Source organism: Peromyscus leucopus, chromosome 5, assembly GCF_004664715.2.
Source record: "Peromyscus leucopus breed LL Stock chromosome 5, UCI_PerLeu_2.1, whole genome shotgun sequence".
NCBI lineage: Eukaryota > Metazoa > Chordata > Mammalia > Rodentia > Cricetidae > Peromyscus > Peromyscus leucopus.
In genome coordinates, this window is record NC_051067.1 from 9,005,359 (window position 1) to 9,019,383 (window position 14,025).

The 14,025-nt window shown below is 39.7% G+C and overlaps 1 protein-coding gene across 9 annotated transcripts in view; it reads left to right on the plus strand.

Annotated features, from left to right (window-relative positions):
• The window catches only part of Uimc1 (ubiquitin interaction motif containing 1), an 89,660-nt gene that overhangs the window by 23,578 nt on the left and 52,057 nt on the right, over positions 1–14,025 (plus strand). For 6 of the 9 annotated variants that reach the window (XM_028863713.2, XM_028863721.2, XM_028863717.2 and 3 more), the window contains 3 exons: positions 8,521–8,645; positions 9,704–9,809; positions 10,103–10,839. In XM_028863713.2, coding sequence (XP_028719546.1) covers positions 8,521–8,645; positions 9,704–9,809; positions 10,103–10,839 — 968 coding nt within the window. The remainder of the gene's footprint in view (positions 1–8,520; positions 8,646–9,703; positions 9,810–10,102; positions 10,840–14,025) is intronic. The other 3 variants (XM_037205707.1, XM_028863730.2, XM_028863728.2) reach the window with 3 other exon arrangements.

Consider the following 14,025-nt stretch of genomic DNA (forward strand, 5'->3'; position numbering starts at 1 on the left):
GCGGCTCTGTTCCTCTGCTAGCTGCCTTTGGAAGAAGGGGCTTTTTTTCTCCCCCCGAATCTGCCTCATTCTAGCAGCTTTTTCAGGTCTCATATTTTCTGGGGAGGATTATGTCCCTTCTCTGTTTCTTCAGAGTCTTTCTCCCAGACAGTTCCCAGTTTGGTCTCAATTTATCCCCTCTACCTCAGAAACGGTTTCCAACACTAGAGTAGCGGCTTTCCCTGCTACTGAAGGTAGGGGCTTTTTGTCCGTTTCTGTTTTCGGGGTCTGTGGTTTGTGTTCATGAATCAAGCTTAGCAAGGGAGGTTTTCGCCATCTCTAAACTCCCATTAGGACAGGTGTTTTGCCTCATCAGGCCTTCACCTGGCCCAGTCCCCCAGTGGGTTGCATTTGCTTGTCTGGGTGCTAAAGGACAGAGCTTATGCCAGAGGCAATCACCCCTTAGGGCTACACTCCCTCATCTTATCGGGAGTCAGTTGAAACAAAGCTTTCTCTAAGAGGTGCTTTCTCTGACAGAAAAGAAAGCTTTACTCCTGGATAGTACTGTTCTGCCCTGGCCGGGCTCTTTCCCCAGACAGCGTTCTGACTCAGCAGCACGACTGCTTCAGACACAGTTCAGCTTTACTGTTTTCCCAGAAAGGTCCTTACTCTGATAGGAAGCTTTTTCTCAGATTTCTTTTTGCAGCTGTGGACCTATCAACCCATGACTTGTAGGAAAGTGGACAACTGTGCCGTTTCCACCGGCTTTAGCTTTGTTTGTTCATTAGCAGTCTTCCCCTGGGTCCTGCACCTTCCTGCCTCAGCTCTGTGCTCCAGGAAGTTTACCACTGCAGGAACCCTAGTATCCCTGAAATGCACTCCAACTCAGAGACGCTGGCCAGTCTCCTGGGTTTTTGGTCAGAAGCAAGGATACAATGCTAACAGTTTGCATTGCTTCAGGGGATCTTTGCATTAGGACAACTGGAGCACCTTTCCATTCTGATATGCTCACTCAGGCAAAACCCTTGTTGCCTCAGCTCGGCTGTAACGAAAAACTTGGCTTTTTTGCTTTTCTCAGGTAAAGTTTCCTGCCCTTTTGGGCTCTCTGTAGCTCTTCACCCTTACTCTCCCCAAGCGTTTCCCTCAGGGTACTCTGACCCACTGTCTTTTACTAGCTTGAAGAGACAGAGCTTAGAAGGGGTTTTTAGAAACTTGTTCCTGCCTCCTGCATTGCAGGGGGGATTGTTAAAACTTGAAACAACTTAGAGAGGTTTTGCTGTCTTAAGTTTGTTGTTTTCCCTTAGAGCTAATCATAGGTGGTCCCCATACTAATATCTTCAAGTGATTCTAATTTTTGTCCTTCTGAGAAAGTTAAAGGCTTTAGTTTTTAAGTTTAAGAGAGCTTTTGAGAAAGATTAAGGCTTTTTAGAGAGATTTCCACCCCCCAAATTTTCCAAGAAAAGCTTTATAGTTTAAGAGAAAGACTTTTTTCCCCCAGGAGAAAGACCAACTTTTCCCAAAACTTGCCAACTTTAAACTTTGACTTCTTACACCCCCATTTTTGCCTCAGGGAGAAATTACTTTCTCCTGCTGCTTGGACTTAGCATTTCAGCTGTCCCCAGGTCAAAAGCTTCCACAGGAAACTTTTTCTTCCCCATAAGCTCAGAGAAGAGCTTTTTTACTACCCGTAAAGCCCAAAGAAAGATTTTCCCCCCAGTTTGCTTTCATAGCCCCTAAAGTTAGAAAACTGAAGAGTTTTTCTGTCTATTGCCTTACTTATTTTTTCCTACACAATCTTACACTTCTAAGTTTTTCCTAAACTATATTACTACCCTATACCTTATACTTATTTTTTACAGATAGAAATTGAGAAAGGGATAGAAGATAGAAAATTTTGACAGAAGAGAATTTCACTGCAGCATCGGACATCCTTCCAGTCCGCTTTCCTTTTTTCTCGAGGATAAAACCCCTGCCTTCCAGAAAAAAAATATATTTTTTCCATAACACCGGCATGCCTTTCCACTGGCAGGGCTGACAGCACTTTCACCAAAAACTCTGTAATAAAACTATTATTTTCCTTTATCTTTAGCCCCTATTACTTTGTCTTTAGTCCCTGTTCATTTGTCTTTAGTCCCCCCTTTTTTTAGTCCCCCCATTTTTTTCTTTAGTCCCTTTTTTTTCTTTTTTCTTTAGTCCCTGTTCATAGCGCCATTCTGTGGGGCGTTTACCCACCACCCCCAGAGTTCCCCAGAGTTTTCTTGAGTGCAATCAGCAGGAAATATTAGAAGGATTTATTGCGGAGAATATCGCGGGGATAAACAGATAGAAAATAAAGGATAGCCTTGAGAGGGCCTGGAACCTATTCCAACGGGCCCCGACTGTCTCTGGCCCAGGGTTTTTATAGAGACACCAAGGGGTGGAGCAAAAGACCTCCTCCCCCAGCACAGCTAAGTGTTGACCATCTCAGACACCTGCATTCAGGCCCGTGGTCCTGATCATCCTCTATTCGGACCTGCTGGGTCCATAAAGCCACGAGGAACCCGAGAACGGGCTCCCACAGTGGTGTTGAGCAACTTAATTACAAAGCTGAAATCCATAGTGGCAGGGCATTGTCAAGACTCAGAGCTTAAATCTGCCTGGTGTCACTGCTTAGGAATGACTGTGTTGGAACTATACAAATGAACCATGTCATGGAAGTGGAGGCAGAAGAATCAGAGTTCAGAATCATCCCCCAGCTCCACTACATGATCCACATATATTTCTCCACCTTGGACCACAGAAAGTTCTATGCTTTGATTAGAAGGTTAGGTGTGTATTGGGAAAATTATTAAGGCCACTCCACGTAGTTAAAAGGGAGGTTTATATTGTGGGGTAACTTACAAGTGAAGGGATAGGTAACAGGGTCTGGGAAAGGTGTAGCGCAGTCTGGCGGTGTTCTCTGGAAAACTCTGCTCAGTCTACCTCTAGCGTGAAGGGTCCAGGAACCAAGAGAGCCAGCGCATCCTGATATCGGGTCTTCAGGGTCCTCTCTCAGCCCCGCCTTGTAGGTGTGACAGTTACCGAAGCCTCAATGGGGGTTGGAACTTCCAGATCAAAGCTGGAATGGCTACCCACTACAGGTGTGCATACAATAGGTGGCCGAGATGTGGTATTGATGCTAAGTAGTTTTTTTAACTTTTGGGAGAAATTGATTTGTTCATGCCTTCTGCAGGGAACTCTATGCTTCAACTCATGAACAGAAATGGGGCCAGAGGTTTAGACTTTTGGTTGACCCATCTAAACATATTGGATAGTTTTTGGCAAGGGCATCTGTAGCTAGAGTTTTCCTGCCTTGCCCACAGTCAGGACAAATCTCTGTCACCTGCCAGTCCCACAGCCGCTCAGACCCAACCAAGTAAACACAGAGACTTATATTGCTTACAAACTATATGGCCATGGTAGGCTTCTTGCTTAATTAATCCATTTTTATAAATCTATACCTTGCCATGTGGTTCATGGCTTACTGGCATCTTCACATGCTATTTGTCATGGCGGCAGCTGGCAGTGACTCCCTTTCCCTTCCTGTTCCCTTAATTCTCCTCTCTATTAGTTCTGCCTATACTTCCTGCCTGGCCACTGGCCAATCAGTGTGTTATTTATTGACCAATCAGAGCAACAGATTTGACATACAGACCATCCCACAGCAGGCATCCTTAAATAGCTGCACAAATGTATGATTCAGATTACTCATCCTAGTAAAATTGTATCTTTGGGAAACTCATTTGAAAAGTAAAAGTCTGGGCCATTTTTCTGTGCTGAATTTTTTTTTTCTGAAAATAAAAATGATGACAAAAACTATATTCCCCCAGTTAAAGAGCTGAAGATTGGCTTCCAGTAATTGTTTTCTGATTCAAACTTGATGAAAATGAGCTAATATTGTTCACCTTTCTCAATAAATATTAATTGTGAGTAAAAGTTGCAGTTGCAAGTTAGAGAACTTCAAGGGAACACTACACTGAGAACCAAGTAAGACAGCACTGGAAACCCAGAATTCTACAACTATCCTGGGAGTGATTATCTGAAGTTTAACCGTTGTTTGTGATTCTGTCCATGTTTAGAAGTATTAAGTTTGTGAGCAGCTAGTTTTTGTTATGAAACTAAGTAAATTATTAGTGGTCCTGATTAAAGGGTTCAAAGAAGAATTCTTTGCTATGTATTGCTGCTATACAAGACCTAAAAATCTCTTATACCTCTGGACATAAGAAAGAAATGTCAGATTTTAACTCTTAAGGAGTGATGCATGATGAAACTGAAGCTATTTCTATTTTCAAGTTACAGTTTTTCAGTATTATATTTGGAGCATAATCTCTGCCATTGTATATGTTTGTTATATCTTTTTTTTTTTTTTTTGGTTTTTTTTTTTTTGTTTTTTTTTCGAGACAGGGTTTCTCTGTGTAGCTTTGCACCTTTCCTGGAACTTGGCTTTGGAGACCAGGCTGGCCTCGAACTCACAGAGATCCGCCTGCCTCTGCCTCCCAAGTGCTGGGATTAAAGGCATGCGCCACCACCGCCCGGCTTGTTTGTTATATCTTATACCATTGTTCTATTTAGGTTCCTATTGTTGTGCAAAATACCATGACCAAAAACAACTTGGAGAGAAAAAGGGTTTATTTGGCTTATACTTCCATATCACAGTCCATTATTGAGGGAAATCAGGGCAGGGACTCAAGCAGGAACCTGGAAGCAGGCACTGGAAGCAGACCATGGAGGAGTGCTGCTTACTGTCTTTCTCCCCATGGCTTGCTCAGCCATGGTGCCTGCCTAGGAGTGGCACCACTTACAGTAGGCTGGGCCCTCTCACATCCATCATTAATCAAGAAAATGCCCATAGACATGCCCAGTCTGATGGAGACATTTTCTTAGTTGAGGGTCTCTCTTCCAAATGACTCTTGCTTGTGTCACATTGACAAAAGAACCAGCCAGCACAACCATATAAAATAAATTGAATATACTTGACAGTAAAATCAAGAATAGAGCTGGGCGGTGGTGGCGCACGCCTTTAATCCCAGCACTCGGGAGGCAGAGCCAGGAGGATCTCTGTGAGTTCGAGGCCAGCCTGGGCTACCAAGTGAGCTCCAGGAAAGGCGCAAAGCTACACAGAGAAACCCTGTCTCGAAAAACCAAAAAAAAAAAATCAAGAATAGAAAGGAGAACTAAGTTGTATATAAGGAAGTAGTATGAAAAAAGTATATGCCAAGAAAATAGAGAACTTGAAGTTTGTGGATAAATTCTTAGGAAGACACAAACCAAAACTTACTCAAGAAGTAGAAAACTAAATAGAACTAATATAATAAAAAAAATGAATTAACAAAAAACTAACTATAAACAAAAAGATGGGTTTGATGGCTTATAGGTGAACTTTGTCAAGGATAAAGAAATATTAGTAGCAGTTCTTCATAAGCTCCTACAGATATTAGATGATTGGAGACTACTGCCCAACTTACTCCTAAGTCTGATACCACATCCATGGGGAGATACCACAAGAAAACTAAAGACAGATGTTTCTTTAGAATCTAGATGCAACAATCTCATCATTGCTTGGAATTGGACTCAAGGCTTCATGCTAAATGACACTCTACCAACTGAGCTACATCTGTTATGTTTTTTCATACAAGCATTATACACCCACACATTTTGCTGTAAAAATTCCTATAGCTTTATCTTGTAAGTTTTGAAAATATGTATCTTCATTTTCATTCATCTCACAGTTTAATTGTTCTCTAATGTTCATTTGTTTATTTATGGCATCCTGAGTGTGTTCAGAGATCCAGTGTCCAATGTCTTATTTCCCGAGAATATTAATAATTATTAGTATTTTTTGTTATTTTTCATATTTTACTTCAGAATTTAGACTTTTTTTTTTACAATACCATTCAGTTCTACATATCAGCCATATTCCCCTATTCTTCCCCCTCCCACACCCTCCCCTTACACCCAGTCTACCCCCCATTCCCACCTCCTCCAGGGCAAATCCTCCCCCGATGACTGCAATCAACCTGGTAGACTCAGTCCAGGCAGGTCCAGTCCCCTCCTCCCAGACTGAGCCAAGTGTCCCTGCATAAGCTCCAGGTTTCAAACAGCCAACTCATGCAATGAGCACAGGACTTGGTCCCACTGTCTAGTTGCCTCCCAAACTGATCAAGCCATTCAACTGTCTCACCTATTCAGAGGGCCTGATCCAGCTGGGGGCCCCTCAGCCTTTGGTTCATAGTTCATGTGTTTCCATTCATTTGGCTATTTTTTTTTCAATAATTGAGTAGAACCGAAATTTATTATAAGCCACAGTCGTCCTAGGGACCTCCATACTATATATATAGCCTCTATGGTTCTATGGGCTGTGGTCTGATTGTTCTTTATTTTATATCTAGAATCCACTTATGAGTGAGTACATACCATGACTGTCTTTCTGGGTTTGGGTTACCTCACTCAGGATGATTTTTTTTCTAGTTCCATTTATTTGCCTGCAAATTTCATGCTTTCATTGTTTTTCTCTGCTGAGTAGTACTCCATTGTGTATATGTACCACATTTTTTCCATCCACAGAATTTAGACTTTCATATAAAAGATTTTCCTTTAATATCTGATAGTTTGTCTTTTGATTGCTTAGGTTGAAGAGAAGGAAATCTAAAGACTGATTTGAAACATTATATCTGTGGAGGCACCTATGTGTATATTTTTGACTGTCTGCCCTTGTGCACCTATGTGGGGATGTATAGACCATCAACTTAACATGTCAAGATCGTCTTTGAAGATTAAAATTTTTTGTAGCATTTTAAAATTAAATTAATTTTTTGGACAGTTTCACACATGTATATAATGCATTTGGATCATATCCATTCCTATTTCTCTTAACCCTGTCTGACTCTCGTCAGTCCTGTTTCCTCTCTACAAGTTCCTCTGCCATTTCATGTCTGTTTGTTTTTTATTTTATTTTGTGACTATATTAGTCAAGGTTCTCTAGAGGAACAGAACTGAAGAATGAGTGTGAGTGAGTGAGTGTGTGTGTATGTTTGTATATGGGATTTATTAGAGTGGCTTACAGGCAGTAGTCCAGCTAATTCAACCATGGCTATTGGAAAGTCCATTATTGGAAAGTCCAAGAGTCCCGTAGGTGTTCAGTCCATGAGGCTGGAGGTCTCAGCTGGTCTTCAGTATACATCAGAATCCCAAAGAAGGATTCACTAATACCAGTGAAGGAATGCCTCAGCAGCAGGGTATATGAACTTGCCATTGAGAAAGACAGAAAGCAAAAGCTGCTTTCTTCCATGTCCTTAATATAGGCTGCTCTGAGAGGGTGTGGCCCAGACTTAGGGAGGGGCTTCTGATCTCAAATGATCTGGATTTAAGGCGGGTTTTCCTACTTCAAATGATTCCCGTTAACTAAAATCTCTTGCAGATATGCCTAGCCGCTTGATTTTTAATTAATTCCAGATGTGGTCATGTTGACAGCCAAGAACAGCCATCAGCGACCTACTGAGTTTAACTAGGGTGGTCCTCATGAAGATGGGTGTAGAGCTAGTCACTGGAGCATGGGGTGGTTACACTACTGAAAACAACTCGTCCCGCATGGGTCATGTTTCCTTATGTTGAAGGCAATCAGTGATGGAATGTATGTGCTGTGTTTTAATCCATAAGGATAATGCAGTCATCAATAAAGGGAATGCAGTGGATTCTAGTTCAGTTTTAAGCCAGTAGCCCCCCTCCCCCAATTTGCTACTAATTTCTTTTGATATAGCCCTAGGAGCATATGATAGATTCTTTACTGTTATAAGAAGTGTTCTAACTTATCTTGCACATTTTATGATCTAGACTTGGAATCAGCCATTTCTCTACTGTCCTACAGTTGCTGTTAGTGGAAAATAATATTTGATGATCAAAATTTGATAACTAAGGATTTGTTAAAGTGAATAAATTAGAAGATTCTGAGAGCTGGGAATGTATGTGGTTTGGTTGATAATAATGTTTGATTAGTGTGTATGAAGTCCTGGTTGAATCCCCATCACTATATAAAGTAGGTATTGTGTCTATAATTCTAGTGTAACTAGAGGCAGAAGTTCAGGGTCAACCTCAATGCCATCCTGGGCTACATCAGACCCCATCTGAAATAAACAAAGATTCTGAAGAGTAAAATTGTTCTGGTTAAATGTTGAGCATAAAGCAGTGCGGTATTTAACAAAAAGCTCTATAGTGGTTCCTGTTTGTTCATTCACCAGATACTGATTTCTAGGTGCTCTTATGTGCTAGAGATACAATAATGAACAGTATAGGCAAACACTGCCTTCATGAGGGCTTATGCTCTAGTTAACACAGTGTTCTTGTAATGCTACTAATAATCTTGACCACACCTCACCTTAGATGAGTTTCCTTATTGGATTACAAATCATCCTAAATGGTTAACAGTATTGTCAGTTGACAGTTTAATGATTCTGTTTTTTTGTTTTTTTTTTTGCCATCATGCTAATTTGTTGTTGTGGTATTCTTCTCTTCCTTACACTCTTACAGAGATGTCAGAAGAAGAACAATTTGCTTTGGCTCTCAAAATGAGTGAGCAGGAAGCTAGGGAGGTGAACAGCCAGGAGGAGAAAGAAGAGGAGCTCTTGAGGAAAGCCATTGCTGAAAGCCTGAATGTAAATATATGCTGTATTGAAAGTTTATGGGATTTATTAATAATGTTCTTAGTTACTTAGTGTTTGGTATAGTTGTATTAGAAACGAGATATGGTAGTTTATAGAATTTTCAACTAGCTATATCTCAGGGCTTTTTTTTTTTTTTTTTTTTTTTAAGTCTGCATTGTTGAATTGTTGGTTAATCCAATTTGAAGTGTTTTGTTGCTGTATGAGTTTGCTTCCACTCCACAGATTATTTCAGTCAATGGCTTTAAAGGATCATAGTAAGTGGAGAGCTTCTGAAGAGTTGCAGAATACCAAGAATTCCAAAGGCCAGGTGTTTACCTCCCTTATTTGTGGGGACAGCAAAGAAAAGGAGAGAAAGAATGGGCAGTTTTAAAAATAACCAAATAAGAGACTGGAGAGATGGCTCAGCGTTAGGGGCACTGGCTGCTCTTCCAAAGGACCTGGGTTCAACTCTCAGCACCCTCATGACAGCTCATAATTGTTTGTAACTCCAATTCCAGGGGACCTGAAACTCCCCATGGCAAAACACTAATGGACATTTAAAAAAAAAAAAAAAAACAAAAAAAAAAAACAAAAAAACAAATAATATTAAATTATGATTTGAATATATGCAATAGAAATGATTTTAAAAAATGTTAAGGATACTTGCCAGTGGCAGATTCTGAGCCATCCTTGATTTCTGTTTACTTGTTAGCTTGTTTGTTTGAGCTGGAATCTCCTAGAGTTGAAAGGCTGGCTTTGAACTTGTAAGTTCGAGCGGTTCCCCACTTCAGCCTTCTGAAAAGCTTAGGATATAGGCATGTATCACCATGTGAATATAGATGTCCAGTTTGAACCATTCTTTATACTATATACTCTTTGTACTAGAAACGGTATAGTAAATATATATAGGCATTCACTTCACATTGGGAAATTCATTTGAATTGAGCAGCTGTATTTTGAAGAGGAGAAACTCCTAGGGACAGTGCCTACCATTTTTGTTCTTCCTGTGACTCTTCATATACAGCTATTTTAATAATAAACCTGGTCTGGTACGGGATCACTTGTTTCAGAGTTGCTGGTCTTCTGATGCTTCTGCTACCAGATCTCGACCTCTGGCTACTGGACCATCTTCACATTCCCATCAAGAGAACACCAAAGATTCTGGAACCACTGAAGGCATGTCTTCCTGTTCTGACTCCTTCCACTCATCAAGTATAACTATATCACTGGGATCGTCTGCTGAGAGTAGAGATGCCCCAAATCCTTATTATAATATTAAAGAGGTTCAAACATAAATAGTTGAAATTTTATTAATATCCAACATACTTTTATTTTCAAGGAAAAACCACCCTTTGGCTAAAGTCAAAGAAGGGCTTTTTGTAATTCTTGGTAAGTTATAGCTTACCAAGTTGTCTTAACTGAAAAAAAAAAATTTGTCCTTAGCCTTACTTTTTCTCAAATACCTACAGGCATATGGCAGCTGGTACCTCCATCACTGTTTAAAGGCTCACATATCAGTCAGGGAAACGAGGCTGAGGAAAGAAAGGAGCCCTGGGACCACAATGAAAACACTGAAGAGGAGCCTGTCTCTGGCAGCTCAGGAAGCTGGGACCAGTCAAGCCAGCCAGTGTTTGAGAATGAGAACGTTAAATGTTTTGACAGATGTACTGGCCACTTGACTGAGCACACACAGTGTGGGAAGCCACAGGAAAGTACTGGGAGTGGTTATGCTTTTTCCAAAGCTGTCCAGGGTAGGGGGGACACATCTAGGCAATGTCTTTCTACCCCAGCAGACACCAAAGGACTCCAGGACATTGGGGGCACTGTGCACTACTACTGGGGTATTCCATTCTGCCCTGCTGGTGTAGATCCTAACCAATATACCAATGTCATTCTCTGCCAGTTGGAGGTTTATCAGAAGAGCCTAAAAATGGCTCAGAGGCAGCTTATTAAAAAAAGAGGGTTTGGGGAACCAGTGTTACCTAGACCTCCTTTTCTGATCCAGAATGAATGTGGCCAAGAAGATGAGACTAGTGAAAAAAATGAAGGCATCTCAGAAGATATGGAAGATGAAGCCAAAGAGGAAAGGCAGGAATCTAGGGCATCTGTCTGGCACTCAAAAACCAAGGATTTTCAAAAAAGTCCAATTAAAAGCTTGAAACAGAAACTTTTGTTGGAGGAAGAACCAACAACCAGTCATGGTCAGGTAAGGGTCAGTGATGCTATAACTAAGGATCATTTATTTACAGTTAAACATGGGTTATTTTAACTATTTTTTGTGGTCTTTCCCTCTATCTGCTTATTAAAACAATATATGCTTACCATGCTTACTATATAAAATGAGAAAAGTGCAAAAAAGAAGAAAAGAGCTTGGGTGTGGTGGTAACATACCTATAATCTCATCACTACAAAGGCTGAGACATCCTGGCCAGCCTAGGCTACATTGTGAGACCTTGTCTCAAAAAAGGAAAAATTACAGTACTTACCTGCAGTCCACCCCCAAAAGACAATCATCATTTCTAAACATATAAAACTCATTTTTCTTTTAAATTTTTGAGCAAGATGGAGACTTTTCTGTATAAACTTAGTTCATTTATTTTATAATTTATCAAAAATCTTTACTTATCAGATATTCATCAAAACATTATTCCATCTTGTTAGGATATACCATATTTTTTTTTCAAACTTTTTATTCTTTCACGATAGGATTTCTCTGTATAGTCCTAGCTTTCCTGGAACTCATGTTGTAGACCAGGCTGGCCTTGAACTCACTGAGATCCACTTGCCTCTACCTCCCGAGTGCTGGGACTAAAGGCGAGCACTGCCATTGCCGCTGCCACCCCCACCACCACCACCTTGCTTAAAGTTGTTATTTTTAAAATGTTTTTCTACAGGCAGTATTTTAAAAAATTCTAGGAAATGTAAATTAAAAATATATTTGTCTTTCATCTACACTTTATAGCCAGACATTTCCCATACTGGATTCGATCCATGCTACTAATTTTTAGTGTACCTTCCATGATACTTTATGTAATATAAAAAAATACTTCTTCTCGAATTAAAAAAAATATATATATATATATATTTTAGACAAGCGTCAATGCAAAAAACACAGCTCTTATTTCAGAAGGCATAAGAATTAGTTTATTCTACAGCCAAATATGAGTTGCTGTGGCCTCAGAACACAGATTAGGTTATCCCATATTTCATATTCCAGTAAGGTATCAGTTTTATGAAGATTTTATAGTAATTGAACAAAGAAAGTTATAGATCAAAACACCTTCAAGGGGCTTGGAGAGACGGCTTGGCAGTTAAAAGAGCACTTGCTCCTCTTCCAGAGGACCAGGATGTAATTCCCAGCATAGCTTCATCCAGGTGATTGGACACCTCTGTCTTCTGAGGATACCTGCACTCAATGCACACATACTCACATGCAGACACATACCTTTGCTGTTGGTGTTATATTTAGGAAGTGGTCTCTGGTGCCAATGCGTTCAAGAGTGCTTCCTATTTTCTATTAAGTTTAGTGTAACTGGATTTATTTTGAGGTCTTTTATCCACTTGGACTTGAATTTTGTGCAAGGTGATAGATATGGATCTATTTGTAATCTTTTACATATTGACATCCAGTTATGCCAGCACCATTTGTTGAAGATACTTTCTTTTTTCCATTGTATAGTTTTGGCTTCTTTGTCAAAAATCAGCTGTTCATATGTGCATGAATTAATGTCAGGGTCTTCAATTCGATTCCCTTGGTCTGTATGTCGGTTTTTATACCAGTACCAAGCTATTTTTGTTACTATAGCTCTATAGTAGAGCTTGAGGTCAGGGGTGGTGATGCCTCCACTGGTTGCTTTATCATACAGGATTCTTTTAGCTATCCTGGGTCTTTTGTTTTTCCATATGAAGTTGAGTATTTTTCTTTCCAAGTCTGTGAAGAATTGTGTTGGGATTTTGATGGGGATTGCATTGAATCTGTAGATTGCTTTTGGTAAGATTGCCATTTTTACTATGTTAATCCTACCTATCCATGAGCATGGGAGATCCTTCCATTTTCTGATATCTTCTTCAATTTCTTTCTTTAGAGATTTAAAGTTCTTATCAAAAAGGTCCTTCACTTGTTTAGTTAGTGTTATCTCAAGGTATTTTCTATTATTTGTGGCTATTGTAAAGGGTGATGTTTCTCTGATTTCTTTCTCAGCCCTTTTATCATTTGTGTATAGGAGGGCTACTGATTTTTTTGAGTTGATCTTGTATACTGCCACTTTACTGAAGGAGTTTATCAGCTGTTGGAGTTCCCTGGTAGAATTTTTGGGGTCACTTGTGTATACTATAATATCATCTGCAAATAGTGAAAGTTTGACTTCTTCTTTTCCAATTTGTATCCCTTTGATCTCCTTTTGTTGTCTTATTGCTCTAGCTAAAACTTCTAGTACTATATTGAATAAATATGGGCAGAGTGGACAGCCTTGTCTTGTTCCTGATTTTAGTGGTATTGCTTTGAGTTTCTCTTCATTTAATTTGATGTTGGCTGTTGGCTTGCTGTAAATTGCCTTTATTATGTTTAGGAATGTTCCTTGTATTCCTGATCTCTCTAAGACCTTTATCATGAAAGGGTGTTGGATTTTGTCAAAGGCTTTTTCAGCATCTAATGAGATGATCATGTGGTTTTTTTCTTTCAGTTTGTTTATATGGTGTATTACATTGACAGATTTTTGTATGTTGAACCACTCTTGCATCCCTGGGGTGAATCCTACTTGGTCGTGATGGATAATTGTTTTGATGTATTCTTGCATTCAGTTTGCCAATATTTTGTTGAGTATTTTTGCATCAATGTTCACGAGGGAGATTGATCTGTAGTTCTCTTTCTTTGTTGCATCTTTGGTAGTTTGGGAATCAGGGTAATTGTAGCCTCATAAAAAGAGTTTGGTAGTATTCCTTCTGTTTTTGTTGTGTGAAACAATTTGAAGAGTATCGGTATTAGTTCTTTGAAAGTCTGGTAGAATTCTGCACTGAAACCATCTGGTCCTGGGCTTTTTTTGGTTGGGAGACTTTTGATGACTGTTTCTATTTCTTTAGGGGTTATTGGTCTATTTAAATGGTTTATATGGTCTTGATTTAATTTTGGTATGTGGTATCTATCCAGAAAACTGTCCATTTCTTCTAGGTTTTCCATTTTTGTGGAGTACAGGTTTTTGAAGTATGATCTGATGATTCTCTGGATTTCCTCATTGTCTGTTGTTACGTCTCCCTTTTCATTTCTGATTTTGTTAATTTGGGTGCTCTCTCTTTGCCTTTTGGTTAATTTGGCTAGGGATTTGTCTATCTTGTTGATTTTTTTTCAAAGAACCAACTCTTTGTTTCATTAATTTTTTGTATTGTTCTCTTGGTT